The 18,715-nt window shown below is 40.6% G+C and overlaps 2 protein-coding genes and 1 pseudogene across 2 annotated transcripts; all 3 read right to left on the bottom strand.

Annotated features, from left to right (window-relative positions):
- Window positions 1-1,036: 1,036 nt before the first annotated feature.
- Window positions 1,037-1,996, bottom strand: Or5a21 (olfactory receptor family 5 subfamily A member 21). The gene is given in 1 exon segment (NM_001000250.1): window positions 1,037-1,996. A coding segment is annotated over 1 exon segment (960 nt).
- Window positions 8,142-8,656, bottom strand: Or5q2-ps1 (olfactory receptor family 5 subfamily Q member 2, pseudogene 1; annotated as a pseudogene).
- Or5an1b (olfactory receptor family 5 subfamily AN member 1B) lies at window positions 17,109-18,050 on the bottom strand. Its single transcript, NM_001001041.1, has one exon. It carries the CDS (start codon window positions 18,048-18,050, stop codon window positions 17,109-17,111), a length of 942 nt encoding a protein of 313 aa, NP_001001041.1.
- Window positions 18,051-18,715: the final 665 nt, after the last annotated feature.

Genomic DNA, 18,715 nt, shown 5'->3' on the forward strand with positions numbered 1-18,715 from the left:
GGAGACCACCAAAAATTGTAATACAGATGTAATAAACAAAGGGAGTTTTTATTATGGAAGCCCTGACATGGATAACTGTTCCTCCCACTGCACAGGTTAGAAGAGCGACCTCAGTTCTAGGGGTTTGAGATATATATAGGGAAATGCATAAGCTGGGGCTCTTGACCCTGGGCATTACATGATTGGGTAGGGGAAAGGGAGTGCCGTCCTTCAAACCCAATAGCATTTGTTCAGACAGGGAGGCAGAATCATGCAGCTGGACAAAGACCTTTATGACCTGGGAAGAAATAACTTATTCCACTATCAGGGACTAGCTTGGTCAAGGCTATCTGGGAATACTTAATTGCTTCTATCCCATAGCTCAAGAGTGGGCTTTTATCATCTCAAGGATACTAACTCCTGCTTCCTTCAAAGGTCAGAGCAATCTGCACCTGGAGAGTGCTGTCACAAAAAAAGGTATTGCAATATTCCAGAACCAGGTTGGTCTCCCTTTTGTCTGCCCTGTTCAAAAGCCAGAGGCATCTGTACTGGGGAAAGGGTCTACTAACTCTTCTGGCTCAGAATCTGATATGCAGGGGACAGGGGGTAGGGGATAGGGGTAAGATTACCTGTTCTTTTTCACCATCAGGCAGTTTGGTATTGTAATTGGCAAGGTCCACAGTTAGGTGATATTGTTGATGACTTCTCTTCTAACAGTCTATATATCACCTTGTGGTAAAAGTAATGCTAGCCAGCAGGGAGGAAGCTTCCATCTGAGTTCCAGCTCCATATCCAAAGTACAGAAAAGGGGTATTTTGATATTGCACAGTGTTATCAGGTCATGATGAGGTTTTCCACTAAAGAGAGCATTGAAACCTAAATGTACTCATGCTATTTATTTTAGGAACCAGTAATGATAAAACCATCTCTAATTAAACATAACAGAGGGAAGAATAAGCTCAGTCCATTAAAATGATCTTGAAGTTCAAGATGTCAAACCTACATAAATTTCTGCAATAGTAGGCCATTCAGACTGTCGTGCAAATAACATCCAGTGTCAGAAAAATGAATGCCCATGAGAAAGCATGTAGTCCCTTTCCACAGCTTTCCTCACAGCACATTTAATGTCCTTATTTCTGAGGCTATAGATGATGGGGTTCATCAGGGGGATCACCACAGCATAGAAGACAGATACCACCTTGTCGCGGCTGAGGGAATAGCTTGAACTGGGTCTCATGTACATGAAGAGACCAGAGCCATAGAAGAGGGTCACAGCAGTCAGGTGAGAAGCACTGGTACTAAAGGCCTTGGTCCTACCTTTAGCTGAGTTGATCCTAAGGACAGCAGCAACAATGTATCCATAAGAGATGAGGACTACCAGGACAGACATCACCCCCACAATGACACCTACAATAAAGGTTACCACCTGGCTAGTGAAGATGTCAGAGCAGGCCAGAGCCAGGACTGGAGGGAGGTCACAGAAGAAGTGGTTGATTATGTTGGGTCCACAGAAATCATGCTGGTAGATAGAGCATGTTTCAATCAAAGAACTAAGGAAACCACCCATATAGGCACCAGCCACCAACTTTAAACACAATGTATGGGACATGATAGCCATGTAGAGCAATGGGTTGCAGACGGCGGTGTACCGGTCATAGGCCATAGCTGCCAGGAGCAAGCATTCAGTCAGCCCCATTCCACAAAAGACAAAGTATTGTGTGGCACAGCCAAGAAAAGAAATGGTGTTCTCATCTGTGACAATGTCAGAAAGCATCTTGGGGGCAGTGGAGGATGAATAACAGATGTCCAGGAAGGAGAGATTACTGAGAAAGAAGTACATGGGTGTGTGGAGGTGACTGTCCATCCTGATGAGGGTGATGAGGCTCAGGTTCCAGGCTAAGGTCAGGAGATAAATCCCTAGAAAGAACATGAAAAGGAAGGCCTTTATCTGAGGCTGATCTGAAAATCCCAGGAGGATGAATCTGGTCACAGTTGTGCTGTTTCTTCCTCCGGCCATACACAAGCTTCCTGCATAAAAGACAAGACAATCCTGAGGTTGGAGAAATGATGTTTGAAACTTTAAGAAGAAATACCTGGGGCTGGAGATGTAGCTAAGTCGGTATACTGTTTGCCTGGCATGCCCAAAGGCCTGCGTTTGATTCCCAGCACCACATAAACTGGATATGTTGGCACAGAGGTGCCAAAGTGAATTAGAAATTCAGTGTGATTCTTGACTATATAACTAGTTACTTGAAAGCCCACATGGGACACATGAGACTTTGAAATGAAAAAGATGGGGCTACTGACATGATCTATCAGAAAGATGTTTGCTGCATCATCATGATGAAAATTTGCATTTGACAAATTTCAGCATCACAGCTTACAGTATGAAAGGACTGCAATCAAGCATCCTTGATAAAGGAGGATAAAACCTCAGAAGCACCAGATGCTAGGATTTTCCCAGAGAAGAGAAGCAGGAAGAACAAAGGGTTAATTAGGTCAGTGGTTGGCAGAGTTCAGCTTGGATGTTACCATTTAGCTCAGATCATCATTCTAAACACATGAGGTAAGCCTATGCACACTTGTAGTAAATATTTAAATCCCAGCCTGGGGTTTTTACCCTACCTTTGGTTATTGAGTTCCCAGATGAAAGACATACTCATAGCCTTTAGATTTACAATAAGACCTAAACAGCACAAGAGTTGGGCAGCTGCTTACCCTCCATGTTGTTAGAATCTACTTTTCTATTGATAACTCTGAGTTATTACTTACTATTTACTATGTTTCGTCAGTACTGCTCTTAACTCCAATTGGGCAGCTCTCAGGGCCATGCTCTCTTGACCTTTAATCCATGGTGGCTTCTCCTTCCTCCTTCCTGTACCTTCTTTTTCCTTGTGATCCTTCTTTCCCTCAAGCCTGTGAAATATAAGAGACCCCCACCTATGTCTCTTCTGCCCAGCTAATAGCTGTTGGCATCTTTATTCACCAGTCAGAATTAACTTGGGGCAGGCTCACAGGGGCTACATGCAGACTCCAGATCATTAGCCCCCCACCCCCAACATTACAGTAGGCAATAAAGGGCAAAACCTCAACACACACTCAACAATTAAGTGCTGGTGTCAGGTCAAAGTGAAAGCAAGTGTGTTTTAAAAGGCAAATGAACCTATGCCTTTTTATCTTTTCATGATAGATTGGTGAAGTTCAAGCTGTTGCTCTTCTCTCACTTTTATTTGACTGCACATCCTTTCCTGTGTTTCTTGTCACTCACACTCATGTATAACATCTGCTTCTGACTTTGGGTGTTCTAAGATGTTGAATCATCCTTGTCCTTCAAGTAACAGACACCTGTTGACTAGATTCATGCTTATTCATGGCATAGAATAAATGTTTTCCATTGCTCGTCCTCAGAGTTCAGCAGAGTGTCTCTACAGTTATTATGCCTGGCATATTACTATAATAAAATATATAATTTTTTGTACACAAACAATGATCCTAAAATATAATCCCAATCATAATATAACTGTGAATAAATACCTACTTAATACTTAGCTATGTGCAAGGCACTATTGTGAGGACTCATTTGTACAAAGTCTGGTCCACACAGCCTCAGGATCTGGCAGTGTTTCTCTCTGCCTCTTTTACAGAGGAAAGCTGAGATAAGTCGAAATGTACTATTTTCAGGAGAATGAAGTAGGAGGGAATGAGTTAGACTTACTGAATTTCTTTAGGTGAAGTGTCTTGAAATCTTGTGCCACCAGAGTAAGTATTGGTGACATTTTAGCTGTGGCCTCTTCTGTAATCTTCAGTTCATTTGCATTTCTCAATGCTATGAACCTCATTTGTGATTACATCATTATTTTAATGTATATTCACTTTGTGTAAATAAAAATGTGTGCTTCTGGAATCCCTGTTCCTTTGTCACTAAAGTTTTCAAATAACCTGTGGGAGTTTATTACTTTAATGGGCATAGATATCCTTCTCCCCTCCACCCCAGCTCCCAGAGGCTGGCCACCTCAGCTACACCAGGATCGAATGAGTAACACGAACAACCATTAGAGCTAACATCTACTGAGGAATAATTATTCTCTAGAGTAATGATGATGGGATTGGCTGCCCATTACCAATGTCTCCTGCCTTATTCTCCTATGAGACTTCCTTTATTTGGGTCTAAGAAGATGCCCTCTTATATTGAAAAACAGCTTTTCACTTTAACATGTCCTCAGCTAGAAATAAACTTCACACCCAAACAGAGTAAGACTATGGATAAAACATAAAGTGAATAAACAATTAATTAATTAAAAATGTGGTTCTTAGGAACAAAAATTTCCAACTAAGTGATTTTGGATCAAATTCCATCTGTGTTTTCTTACCCATAGGAAACAAATATGAACATGTTTAGTAGCTTAAACTAATATAATAATATCTTCTACCTGGAAGGGTACTGAGGTCATCAAATAAGATATGAATAAGAAATTCTTCACATGGTGCTTGATAAATAGAGCTCAATCCAGGAGCATAAACTAATAGCATGAATAACTCTGTTTCTTGAGTCATGGCCAAGAAGTGTGTACTACCGTACCCACATCTAAATTTAACTGGGTAGAATCTTGCCCAAAAGTCACTCCCTTAATTCAATTTAATATCTTTGAACACAGGATTAAGTACCATTTCACTTCCTGGTGTCCCTTTAATTCTCAAACTATATATTTTATATTTTTCTTTTCTGAGCTTGCTATGCTTAATCAAAACACTCTTCATGAGATTAACTAGAAAACAAACTCTATGATGAGTGTTTCTGTGTTTTTCTTTGTCAATGCAATTAGTCTGAATCTCTTCACCATAGCCTCAGGCATACTCTTCAGACAGGGGCAAAAAAAGCATGCATGTTCTTCCCCCAAAAACTACAAAAACAGTCTCTAACCACATGCTGAAATTCTTCTCGACTGAAACCTTTTGGGATAGATCTGCACAATTCAAATTACTCCCAGTAACAAAGTCTTCCATATTCCTACTAGTAGGCTATCAAACCCCATTTAAAGCATTCTATTTCTTTCCAAATCCAAAGTCCCCAAATTCACATTCTTCAAAACAAAACAAAACAAACAAACAAACAAAAAACAAAAAACAAAAAACAAAAAACAAAAAAACCCCTACATGGTCAGGTCTATCACAATACCCCAGTCCTTGGTACCAATTGCTGTCTTAGTTAGGGTTTTACTGCTGTGAACAGACACCATGACCAAGACAAGTCTTATAAAGGACATTTTTTCCCCCAGCCAGTTCTGAGGCTGAGCCGGGTTTATTTTTTCCTAGTCTGCTTTTACACCATTTTAATTACATGCAACTAGTAAGGTCAGTTCTAGCTTAAGGGAAAAAGCAAGACAAGAAACAGAATTAGTTAAGAACAAGCAAGGCAATAAACAAAGTCCTGTGATAATTGTTTCTAAGGCTTATCAGGATAACCAAGATACCTGACCCTACTTCCTGTCCTAGGCCAAAGTCATATTCTTGCCTGAAGCCTACTTCTTTGTTCTAGCCTAAAATCAGATTCCTGTCTGTGCTAACTTCCCTATCCTGGCCCAATGCCAAATTCCTGCCAAGCAGTCACAAAAACTTTCCTACCTCCTACTTTTTTATTTCATAAACAAGACTGCAGTTGACTCAAGTTGTTCTGAGAATGCTTTCCTTACCTGTAATAGAATATGCACTATCAAAAGCAATGCACCTCTGTCTTAGGTTGGTAAGGCTCTGTGCTGAACTTAACCAGTCTCTGAATGCCAGCCTGTTAAATTGGGGCTGACTTACAGGTTCAGAGGTTCAGTCCTTTATCATTAAGGTGGGAGTATGGTAGGATCCAGGCAGGCAAGGAATAGGCAGAGATGAGAGTTCTACATCTTCATCTAAAGGCTGCTAGCAGAATACTGGCTTCCAAACAGATAGGTTGAGGGTCTTAAAGCTCACACTCACAATGACACACCTATTTCAACAAGGTGACATTTACTCCAACAGGGCCACAACTTTTATAGTGTTACTCCCTGGGCTGAACATATACAAACCATCACAAATACTTAACTAAAGAGAAACCAGTCTGCATCACTGTCTGCCCCAACCTGCAGGGGGTTCAGTAGAGACCTGAGGAGGGGGTGAAAGAATGGGGGACAGGAGCAGCAAAGAAGGAGAGCAAGTAGATTGTCTGATCAAGCTCTCAAACTTTATTTCAGGGCAGTGGCTTAAAAAGACAAGCAAACAGGAAGGCCAAACAGAGCCTAAGACCAATTCATCACCCTCGCTACCATTCCATTGTTCTTTCTGTTCCTGCAATTCTAAAGTGTAAATTGTGGGTGTACTGATAAGAACAGATAACTTGCTAGGTTTCCCAGACACAGAGGCTGAGTAAGTGGGCCTGAAAAATTCCTGAGAACATTCCTGAAACAGAGGGTGTAAAAGTGGGCTTGGACCCTGGCAATTATCTATTCTATGATTTTTAAGAGCTCTTGAAAGATAAAAGCATGCATGTAATAATTATTCTTTTCCATCTACTGCAACATCTCATACACCTTCTAACTCTAAAACACAAAGCATGAATACAGGAGATAAGAAATAAGGTGCCCCATCTCCCTATATTTTTTGTTTTTAGTACCTTCTATTACAATACTTACCCAGGCTTCCAGTCTCTTCATTGACACTTATTACAATGACATCATACAAATCTTCCAAATCAAACTCAAGGAGACTCTTGAATTATCAAAAACAACTTGGTAATGAGATCCTTTTGGCTATGTACATTATGGAGTCTCATCTGGATATGATGACAGTGATTTAGGAAACATCAGTTATTGATTTGGCTTTGTCATGGATTCTGAATGCAAAACTCCTCACCAGGCATATTTATAACTCCCACTTGAAAACATTAGACCATTTTTCTTCTACTCTTAATAATTAGATAATTTCTTTCACTTTTAGCCAACAGCAATAATAGAAAAAGATGTGATCAAGGTTTTATTTGATGACTAGCAATGAGCCTTCATTTCTATCAGACTGGTCATTTCAGGAGATTTTACTTACATCAATGTAAAACTGTATTTTCAGCCTGCAGACATCCTCTGTCTGCATTCATCAGTCTCCACAGCTAAAAAGTGGAAAAGTTTCAAAAATCAATTATCATAAATACCTCTGACTAGAATAGTGGGAGCTGACATCATCTATGAAGTCAGTAAAGCAATAATTCTCCAAGACTCAATAATTCAAGTTGCTACATCCTGACATAGAACAACCACTGATTCATATTAATATCATTGTCTATATAAAATTGAATCTTTGTTTAAACCCTATGAACTGTGTAGTACGTCATACATGCACACATATTAGTAGAATATGGGCAAATATCTCAGAAAGATACATATTTGTGACCTTGGTAATGAGAAGTCCTCTGCTGCAACTTCTTAAGACTATAAATCAAGCATGCAACATGGGAATCACCCACAGGGCAGAGTATGACAGCAAATTTGAAAAAGGTAGAGGAGCCACCATAACTGGAACTCAAATAGACAAACAAACCCGAGGTATAGAAGAGGAAAACAGCTGTCAGGTATGAAGCATAGGTGTGGAAGACTTTAGAACTGCCTTTATTCTGTGTGATCCTCATGATGGAAATGTGTAGAGGATAGTTTTGATATTCTGCATGTGAACTCTGAATGTCCTGTTCCCCAATTGGTTCCTGATAAATCAATAAAGATGCTAGGCTAATAGTTGGGAGGAAGAGGTGGAAATTCCTGGTCTGTGAAGGTAGGCTAGCAGATGCAAGCAGAAGAAAGAAGTTGTAGCATTTTAGAAAGAGATAAAGCACCAACCATGTGAAATCTCAGGTGGGGTAGCCATTGGCCACCTCCCTAAATAGGGCTGGGATAGCAGATGGGAGATTAGAAACATAACTAAGTTAAGAGCAGATTTAGGGTGCTGAGCAGGAGAAGATAATCAGGCAATTAAAGTTGAGGGTAGATTTAGAGGTGTTGATCTGGAAGTAAAAAGAAGGTTGTGCTAGTCAAGGAGGGCTTAGAAGAGCCCAGTCATTGAGCTAAAAGCATATAAAAAATTAAGCTAATGTGTGCATGCATCCAAAGGTACCTGGGCTGGCCTGGTAGCTTAAAGCAGAGCAGCAGAAACTATATGCTACAGATAAGACTACATAGCCATATCATGATAAATAAGGCATTTGCTATTCCAAACAACGTGGTTAATATGGCAAGCAGAAGCTGTACAAAGAATTTGTCAGTGCAGGATAGATTTAATAGCTGGGGCATGTCACAGAAGAAATGTTTATTGAAGTTAGTCCAGAGAAGTAGAGCTGCAGCAAGGTACAAATCAGAGATACAAAAGTAGTAAGTCCAGTCATATAGGATCCCACCACCATCCAAGCACAGAGGGTAGGTGATATGATTGGTGATAGGTTACAAATGACAGCATACTTGTCACAGGCATGGCTGTCATGAGGAAATATTCACTTAGTCCTCTAGTGAAAAAGATAAAATATTATACCTTGTAGTTCACAAAGTGGATAGTTTGCTTTTCCTGGAAGAATTTGGAGAATGTCATGGTGATTGTTGAGGTGATATAGTATAAGACTTTGAAGGAAGATCATGAAGAAGAAATACACGAGTGTGTGGAGGTGTGAATCCATTCTTATTAAAACAATGAGGAATGTGTTCCAGTTGCAGATAAGAAAATGACTATTTCTGTGATGTGTGGGAATCTAAGAATCTCAGATGTATGAATTGTGTTATTTCCTTCCCCAATCATGGCCTTCATGATTATTGATGATGAAAAGCAACAACAGCAATGGAAGAAAAAGAAGAAGAAGAGGAGGAGGAGGAAGGGGGAGGAGGGGGAGGGGAGGAGGAAGAGGATGGGGAGAGGAAGGGGGAGGAGAGGGAGGGGGAGGGGAATGGGGGAGAGGGGAGGTCAAGGGAGGGGGAAGAGGAAGAGGAAGAAGAGGAAAAGGAAGAAGAATAAGAACAAGAAGAACAAGGAGAAGAACTAGGAGAAGAAGAACAAGAAAAAGACAAGAAGAACAGGAACAAGAACAATAAGAAGAAGAAGGAGAGGGGAAAGAGGAGGAGGAGAAAGGAAAAGAAAACTAAAAAGAAAAGAAAATACATTGTTAACTTAGGTGAAATATTACAGTTAGTACATTATCCCTTTTCCTACCATTAAGTACTGGCAAGAGACATCTAAAATCTACATCATGAGAAGAGATTTTGAAAACTTGAAATGGCAACTTTTATGTGATTATTTATTAAATAATAAAAATTATGAATATATTTTTATAGTACTGTAAAAGTGGTCTTGGAGCACATGAGAAACATATACATTCAGGACAGCATTCAGAACTGTTAACACAGAAGACAAACTATAATATAAAACTCATTCTTGCTTTAGATAGAGATTGTACATTAGTGGCTGAAATACATTCAACATGAACAATGATGAAAGAGAATAATTGTAACCCATAAACATACATATAAACATATAAACACAAACACATACACAAATACATAAACACACATATAAACACATACACAAATACACAGAGGATTAGATTTACTGATTATCATATGTTGAACCATCCCTGTTTTTCTGGCATGAAGCCTATTTGATCATGGTGAATGATCTTTGTGATATGTTCTAAGATTTGAAATGCAAGAATTTTATTGAATATGTTTTTATCTCTTTCACAAGACAAACTGGCCTGCAATTTTCTTACTTTGTTAAGTCTTTACATGCTTTGAGTAGCAGGAGTACCTCTAGCAACATAAAATGAATGTGGCAGTAATCTTTCTGTTTCTATTTGAGAAATAATTTTGGCATTAGCTCTTTGTTGAACATTTGATTGAATTCTGCACTAAAACCATCTGCCCCATGGATTTTTTGGGTGGTAGGAGATTGTAATGACTACTTTTATATCATTAGGTGTTGCATGCCTGTATAAATTGTTTTTCTTATTTTGATTTAACTTTGATAAGTGGTACCTATCAAGAAAATTATCCATTTCCTTTAGAATTTCCAATTGTATGGAATACAACGTTTTTTTTTTTTCATCTTTATTGAATTGGGTATTTCTTATTTACATTTCGATTGTTATTCCCTTTCTCGGTTTCCAGACCAACATCCCCCTAACCCCTTCCCCTCCCCTTCTGTATGGGTGTTCCCCTCCCCATCCTCCCCTCATTACCGCCCTCCCCACAACAATCACGTTCGCTGGGGGTTCAGTCTTGGCAGGACCACGGGCTTCTCCTTCCATTGGTGCTCTTACTAGGCTACTCATTGCTACCTATGAGGTTGGAGCCCAGGGTCAGTCCATGTACAGTCTTTGGGTAGTGGCTTAGTCCCTGGAAGCTCTGGTTGGTTGGCATTGTTGTTCATATGGGGTCTAAAGCCCCTTCAAGTTCTTTCAGTCCTTTCTAAGATTCCTTCAACTGGGGTCCCGTTCTCAGTTCAGTGGTTTGCTGCTGGCATTGGCCTATGTATTTGCTGTATTCGGGGTGTGTCTCTCAGGAAAGATCTACATCTGGTTCCTGTCTGCCTGCACTTCTTTGCTTCATCCATCCTATCTAGTTTGGTGGCTGTATATGTATGGGCCACATGTGGGGCAGGCTCTGAATGGGTGTTCCTTCTGCCTCTGTTCTAAACTTTGCCTCCCTATTTCCTTCCAAGGGTATTCTTGTTCCCCTTTTAAAGAAGGAGTGAAGCATTTGCATTTTGGTCATCCTTCTTGAGTTTCATGTGTTCTGTGCATCTAGGGTAATTCGAGCATTTGGGCTAATATCCACTTATCAATGAGTGCATACCATGTGTGTTTTTCTGTGATTGGGTTACCTCATAAAGTTTATCCTTATGATTCTCTGGCTTCTGTCAATAGCTTTTATGTTCCCACTTTTGCTTCTGATTGTGTTAATTTGAATATTCTCTGGGTCTCTTAATTAATTTGGATAAGGGTTTGTCTATCCTGCTGATTTTTTTCAAAGAACCAGCCCTTTGTTTCATTGATTCTTTGTATTGTATATTTGTTTATTTGTTTCTATTTTATTTATTTCAGCCCTCAGTTTGATTATTTTCTGCCATTACTCCTCTTGGATGTGCTTACTTCTTTTTGTTCATGTGTGTTGCTAAGTTGTTACTGTGAATACTGTGAAATCTCTCTCTCTCTCTCTCTCTCTCTCTCTCTCTCTCTCTCTCTCTCTCTCTCTCTCTCTCCTCGTCCTCCTCCTTTTTCTTATTTATTTATTTAGTTTTGTGGAGATTTCTCTTAGCACCACTAACATTGCTGGTTGTGGTACTGGTATGTGTGAGTGTGTATGTGTGTGTGTGTTCCTTCTTTTGGTTTCAGTAGTGTGAGATTATTTCTTTCCTGTGTTTTCATGGGTGTAGTTAGACTTCTTAGATTGGAAATTTTTTATCTATTACTTTCTGTAGAGTTGGATTTGTAGATACATACTATTTAAATTTGGCTTTAACATGGAATATCTTATTTCCTCTTCCTATGGTAATTGAAAGTTTTGCTGGCTGTTACAGCCTGGGATGTCATTTCTATTCTCTTAGAGAGTACAGCAATTTGTTCAGGCCCTTCTGGCTTTAAGAATCTTGATAGAAAACTCAGGTGTAATTCTAATAAGTCTGAGTTTATATTTTACTTAGTGTTTTTCATTTGGAGCTTTTAGTATTCTTTCTTTGTTCTGTACATTTAATGGTGAAGTATTTTTTTTTTTTTTTTTGGTAATGGGACCTCCTTTTCTGGTCTAATATTTTTGGTGTTCTAGAAGCTTCTTGTACTTTCATAGGAGTGCCATTCTTAAGGTTAGGAAAATTTTCTTCTGTGATTTTGTTGAAAATATTATCTGGATCATTGACTTGTGATTCTTCTCTTTCCTTTATCCTATTATTGTTAGGTTTGGTCTTTTCACACTGTCCCAGATTTTCTGGATGGGTTATTTCAGGAACTTTTTAGATTTAACAATTTTTTGACTGATATATCCATCTCTTCAATTGTATCTTCTTTGACTATAGACCTACAATCATCACAGATCCAGATTCTCTTGTTCATCTCTTGTGTTGGTGAAGTTTCCCTGTATAGTTCGTGTTTGAATTCCTAATTTTTTAAAATTTTGTAATTATATTTGTGCACAGAAAACTTAAGTGTACATTTAACCCAGTTTAGTGGTGAGTTCTTTAGCCTTTGCCTTTTCCCGCTTGGCAATGCGAGCCACAGACTTAGGACCCAGGACATTGCCTCCCCAGTGGCGGCAGATCTCATCATATCTGTCATTATAATTGGTCCCAATAGCTTCCATCAGCTTACCCAGAGCACCCTTGTGTTCCGAGCTAACCTGTGTGAAGGCAACAGTGGTGCATGTCTTTCTGTGGACCAGGTCTCCCAGCCTGGCCTTTCCCTTGATGATGCAGTAGGGCACCCCTATCTTTTGGCAAAGGGGAGGTAGGAAAACCACCAGCTCAGTGGGGTCTACATCATGGACAATCACCACCAGCTGATCCTTCTTGTTCTCCACCAAGGTGGTGACTGTATTGACCCCTGCTTGGAGGACAGGTGGTCTCTTATTTGGGACATCCTCTTTGCCAGCAGCTTTCTTCTCAGTGTGGGCCAGCAGCCTTTGTTTCTTTTCTGTTGCTTCTGTTTCCGACCTGCAGAAAAGAGCGACGACACAGTGTTCTTCTCAAAGCAGTTTATTCAGGAACCTTATAGCATGCAAGCAGGGATCTTTCTTTTCTTCTCCTTCTCCCTCAGCCCCTGAACACACTCCCTTATATCCTCCCTCAACTCCGCCTCATCCGTCCAGTCTGCATAATCTCAGTTCATAGGTCCACATCACATGGCCTGATCTTGCATCATGGTGCGCCTGTGCAGCTCTCACAATGGATGTGGCTAGTTTCAGGTGTGTGAGGAAGTCAGGTGCTAGTCACGAGACTTATCTGCAGTCCCGGGCGCCATCTTGGGACTGCCACCACACCTGCTCCCCACATCTCCCCCTTCTTTATGTTTTTGGCAGAGAGAATGCCTGTTTTAGGTTGCCCCCCTGCAGCAATGCCCCTTACCTGTCATCGGGAGACAAACAGCTTAGGTTTGATCCCTGTCTTAGTTTGGTGACATGCCCAGGGAGCCTTACCTGTCATTGACTACTTCTCTAGTACGCCAAGCCATACTTGAGACTGTCCCATCTCCACTGCTACAGAAACCTGCATCATTAAGGCTTGAGTTCTGCGCTGACGAAACTATATACAGCACATGCACCAAAAGGCCAGGACGCTAATAAGAATCCGGCATAGGGCAAGTCCAGCAAGCCCAGCCCATTCTTTCAGCCGTGAGGCAACGGTGGCAATCTAATCAGCCAGTCCTCCAGCTAAGGACATGCTCTGTGTCGGCTTGAATCATCCTTTGTGGTGTGCTGCTATGGTTCTGGTCCACTGCTTTGCTGTCTGTGAGTTTGGAAGCTTCAGCTGTTAGGAACCAGAGGCTGGTTAGCTTTGAGGCTGCAGAGGGCTCTTCGTGCTGCAGCAGACTTTGCGATCCAGTAGCTCTGGCCAACACCTTTAAACTTCCCCTTTCCCACCACTTCCACGGTGACTGTCCACTCGAGTGGAGTTGATATGGACAATGGATTGTCTCAATTCCTGAACTAGTCCATCAAAGTGTTGAGACCAAATTTCTGTAAGATACTGAGATATGTTACAGTATATCTGAGCAGCACAACTGACATTCACAAATGGTATGGAGGTGACACACAGTCCTGAATATTTCCCCTCACAACCCAATTGCATTAACTCCATCATAATATCTGCTTGTTCCTGGAGCAAATCGATCCTTTGATACAGCAGCAAAATTCCCGCTTTCAACTGACTATTAATATTATCCTGAATATCTAAAGCTTCTGCAATACCTGCAGATAAATTACTTATAGCTGCTACAGTCTGTACTACAGAGGTAAGGGATATGGCCGCAGCAATGGCTGTGGTGGCAGAAACTGCTATAGCAGTAACAATGGCTGCAGCAATGCCAAAAACTCTCCAGATTTCCGGATGTAAGCTACATCCCTCTGCCCCGCCTGGAGCGTACGGAGGCGGATGAGGCGGCCCCAGAGCCGATGGTTCTACCTTTAGTTTCACTTTCTCCAAGCTGTCGGCGGATGCTTTCCAGATCGTCTTCCAACATTTCCCCCTCGCTAGAATTTCCTTCGGTCTCTAATTTTTGAGAACGTTCCTCCCTAACCTGATTTAGTGCCTCATTTCCCTTTTTGAGCTCTGCGCCACACCTTTCCTCATCCCCTATGCAATTTTTCACTAATTTCCACACTGGCAGCACTCCTTTTGGTAAATCCTTGGCAAACCTCAAATCTTTCCCTAATTTCTTCCAACTCGGCATTGTAAGATGTCCTGTCACCGGAAACCATGGAGCAATCTGGTCCACTGCTTTTAAAAAATTCTCTACTATTTCTTTCTTTAGCCCGATTCCTTTCACTTTTAACAAATCCTTGAGGGCTTGGTGAACTGTCTGAGCTGATGTTGAGTTCCCTATTGTGCTTGGTGTGACTTGTCCCAAAGCCGGGAACCTTATAGTCTCAATCCGAGAGCTTTTCTCGTCCGACTTACTTGGGAACTTACCCACTAGCTGCCCTGACCGCAATAAGTTCTGAACGAATGACCCCGTACCAGCCACCACTTGTTGCTTCTGTTTCCAACCCGCAGAAAAGAGTGACGACACAGCGTTCTTCTCAAAGCAGTTTATTCAGGAACCTTACAGCATGCAAGCAGGAATCTTTCTTTTCTTCTCCTCCTCCCTCAGCCCCCGAACACACTCCCTTATATCCTCCCTCAACTTCGCCTCATCCGTCCAGTCTACGTAATCTCAGTTCATAGGTCCACATTACATGGCCTGATCTTGTGTCATGGTGCACCTGCACAGCTTTCACAATGGACATGGCTAGTTTTAGGTGTGTGAGGAAGTGAGGTGCTAGTCATGAGACTTAGCTGCAGTCCTGGGTGCCATCTTGGGACTGCCACCACACCTGCTCCCCACAATTTTCCTGCTTTGTTTCTGGCTTGTACTTGTGGGCAGGCTTAGCAGCTGAGTCACTGTTTGCCTGTCTAGGGCCAGGGTGGACTGGTTGATGGCAGGAGGTACCTTGAGCTGCTTATATATGATGGCTCTTTGCTGCTGCAACCTGATGTAGCGGGGCCATTTGACAAAGCGTGTTAGATCTCTTTTGGGCTGGATGTCCTGCCCAATGCCAAAGGTCTTAGGCCTCTTCTCAAAGGATTGACCACCTTTTTGGCCTCCTGTTTCTTGACCATGGGGGGAGCGGGGCCACCTTCATCCTCTTGGCCTTCTTTCGTTTGGGCATCTTGTTCGGCTGAAGGAGAGAGAAAGAAGCCCTAAATTTTTCTTTAAGGACCTCTGTCATCTTTATGTAGTTGGTTTAAGAAGTTCTTTTGCTTCAGCTATGTTGGAATATTCAGGACCTGCTGTGATAGTATATCTGTGCTTTGGAAGAGAAATATTGGCTTGGTTGTATTGATTGAGATTTTATACTGATGTCTACATATCTTGGTTTGGTAGGATTATAGGTCTATGTGCAAATTTTTTGGCTAAGTTTGTGTTGGATGGTTGTTTTTTCCTTAGATTCTGTTTCTTCCTTGGATCTTTTGAGAGAGTGATGGCTGTGGCTCAACTGTTGTCTTCACAGGGAATTCCTGCTGGTGTTGTAGGTTGGGATTCTGGGATAAGTTGGATAAAGGAAAGTTGAGGGAGAAAGTCTTTGTGAACTGTCAGGGATGGGTTGAAAGGAAAAGGGAGTCTTCAGTAGGTTTCTTCCAATGGGTATGGTGATGAGACCTGGGCAGGGTATCAAGATGTGGGATATGGGATGTTGGTTGCTTCTTAGGGGCAAAAGGAAATGTTTTGGTTTCCATTCATCCTATTTGTTTTCCTCGGCAGAGGAACCCTTGTGTTACCTACTGGGGTTGGGAACTTCATAAAGGTATCAAGAGAGGATGGGGAGGGAAGTTAGAACTGGGTGGACTTTAGGATCCAAAAGAGGTATGATCAATGGGAATGGAAAACTGCAGTTGGTATTCTGTTGCAGCTCTGAGTATGAAATTGGAGTTTAGATTTGGAGGAACAGGAAGAGAAGAGAATATCAGAGGCCTACCTTGGCATGTCTATACATGTGGCTTATAACCATTGAATCTTAAGTTACATATTTTATCTTTAGCTTCAGAAGAAAAAATTATATAACTAAATTTATGGCAAAATATATTACTTTTCTATAATCTTTTTGCAATTAAATTTAAGCAGCAAATACCTTTTGAACTTAAGAATTTGACTTCATGTGAGAATCCTTCATGCATCATTACTATATTCCATTTAATCAGTGTTATTTTAGATATAGCTCTCTTAATTTGTTTGGAATCCATTTATCTTACATTCTTTGATAATTTCAGAATTGAAGGAATTGGAGATTGCATGAAATTCTTGTTGTCTATAAGTCCCCAAAGAAAACTTTAGCATAGTTTATAGTAAAAAATTAGCTAACGGGGGTTGGGGATTAAGCTCAGTGGTAGAGCGCTTGCATAGCAAGCGCAAGGCCCTGGGTTCAGTCTCCAGCTCCAAAAAAAAAAAAAAAATTTTGTAGAAGGTGAAAGAGTTAGAAATTTTTGGGTTGTTGGGTATCTGGAGTTTCTGATCAAACTAAGTCAGATGTTAAAGGCATGAGTTTCTGTTCTGTTGAACAAACAATGAAAAGAGCTCAGGTCAAAGCTTTATTTTGTTTACTATTTCTGAACCCAAGGAATGCTTACAATTTTCTGTAAGGACAGGACCCAGGGCTGAAAAGTCTTCTATTGCAGCAGGACAATCTTAAAAAGTTGGATGTTTCCGAATACTTTGAAGAAATAATGAAAGATTTCTGATGTAACATGAAAGGATAAACCTTCAGGATGTACAAGGGTTATGTTTCAGTAGCATTAAATCAGTCACAGTACATATTGCTATTATTAATTTCAATCTTTCTTCAATGTAAGTAGGTAGTTTGTTGGGAAAAATCTGTCAGAAATCTCAGAATCTTTTAGTAGCAGCATCCCAGCTTCTTCTGTAGCCTCTTTACAGCATCTTTGATTTCCTTGTTCCTCAGACTATACACCAAAGGGTTCAACATAGGAATCACCACTGTGTAGAAGACAGACACAAATCTGTCAAAGCTGGAGGAGCCACCAGAGCTGGAACTCAAATAGACAAAAGCACTGGAGGTGTAGAATAGGGAAACAGCTGTCAGGTGAGAAGCACAGGTGTTGAAGGCCTTGGACCTACCCTTAGCTGAAGTGATCTTCATAATGGACAAGACGATATAGACATAGGATACCATGATGGCTAAGGCATTTGAAAGACAAAACAACATTGTTAATATGAGAAGCACTACCTGCGCAAAAAAAGTGTCTGTGCAGGATAGATTTAATAGCTGAGGCATGTCACAGAAGAAATGTCTGATGACATTAGGTCCACAGAATTGGAGCTGCAGCAAGGTACACACCTGAGATACAGAACCTATGAGTCCTGCTGTATAGCTTCCCATCACCATTTGAGAACATAGTGTGGGTGACATGATGGATGAGTAGAGAAGAGGATTACAAATGGCAGCATACCTGTCATAGGCCATGGCTGTCATGAGGCAAGATTCACTCAGTCCCATAGTGGAAAAGATAAAGTATTGAACAATGCAGCCCACAAAGCTGATAGTTTGATTTTCCTGGAAGAGGTTGGAAAGCATTTTTGGGACTGTAGAAGAGATATAGCAAATGTCTATAAAGGCCAGATTGCTGAGGAAGAAGTACATAGGTGTGTGGAGGTAGGAGTCCATCCTTATTAAAACAATAAGGGACAGGTTCCAGGTTAGCGTTGTAATATAAAGGGTGAGGAACATAACTAAGAGCAGTACTTTGATATGGGGGAAATCAGAGAATCCCAGAAGGATGAATTGTACGATCTCAGTAATGTTTCTTTCTTTAATCATTGCCTCCGTGATCCTAGTTAATATTTGGGAGTAAAAAAAGAACACGTGATTGGCTCAAGTAAAATACTAACATTTTGTGTCTCCACCTCTGATTCTGAAGAGGGAGAAACTCCATTGCTTTTCCATAGAAAAGGCCTGGTGTTTCCTTTCCAGCTGTTAATGAAAACCTGCTCGTTTTCCAGAATATTATCTGATTCATATGTCATGAGTATTTAAAAAGATAATTAAAAGATTGACTAGAAACATTCATTAATGAGCCCATGAAATTGCTGAGCTTATGAAATAGATGGCAAGTGTGATTGATGAAATTAATTGAGTTTAGTGGTTTACTGACACTTTTGAGTATAATTGCTGCTTAAGACTCATGACTGTGTAGGTGTTGTTCTTTCAAAATTAATATGAAGTAGTTTTGCATCCCAGATTATCATTTTAGTAATTTTTATGATCTTTTTCATTTAGGAAAAGTTACTCTATTTATGAGAATCTCTCAAGTGCTTTGCTAATGTACTTATACAAGATTTTGAAAGTAGTCTGAAGTATTATATAATTTATAATTGTGATAGAATTATTCATTTGTGCCCAATCAAATCATGGACTAAATCTTGGGAATTCTTTCCAATCTGGAAGTAGGCAATTTATTCTTGGCTCTAAGGAAGGATTATCTT

This window comes from Rattus norvegicus, chromosome 1 (assembly GCF_021556685.1).
Source record: "Rattus norvegicus strain SHRSP/BbbUtx chromosome 1, alternate assembly SHRSP_T2T, whole genome shotgun sequence".
NCBI lineage: Eukaryota > Metazoa > Chordata > Mammalia > Rodentia > Muridae > Rattus > Rattus norvegicus.

Excerpts from the sequence above, each read along its gene's own strand:
- Or5an1b (NM_001001041.1), bottom strand. The coding sequence starts at position 18,050 with ATGATTAAAGAAAGAAACATTACTGAGATCGTACAATTCATCCTTCTG.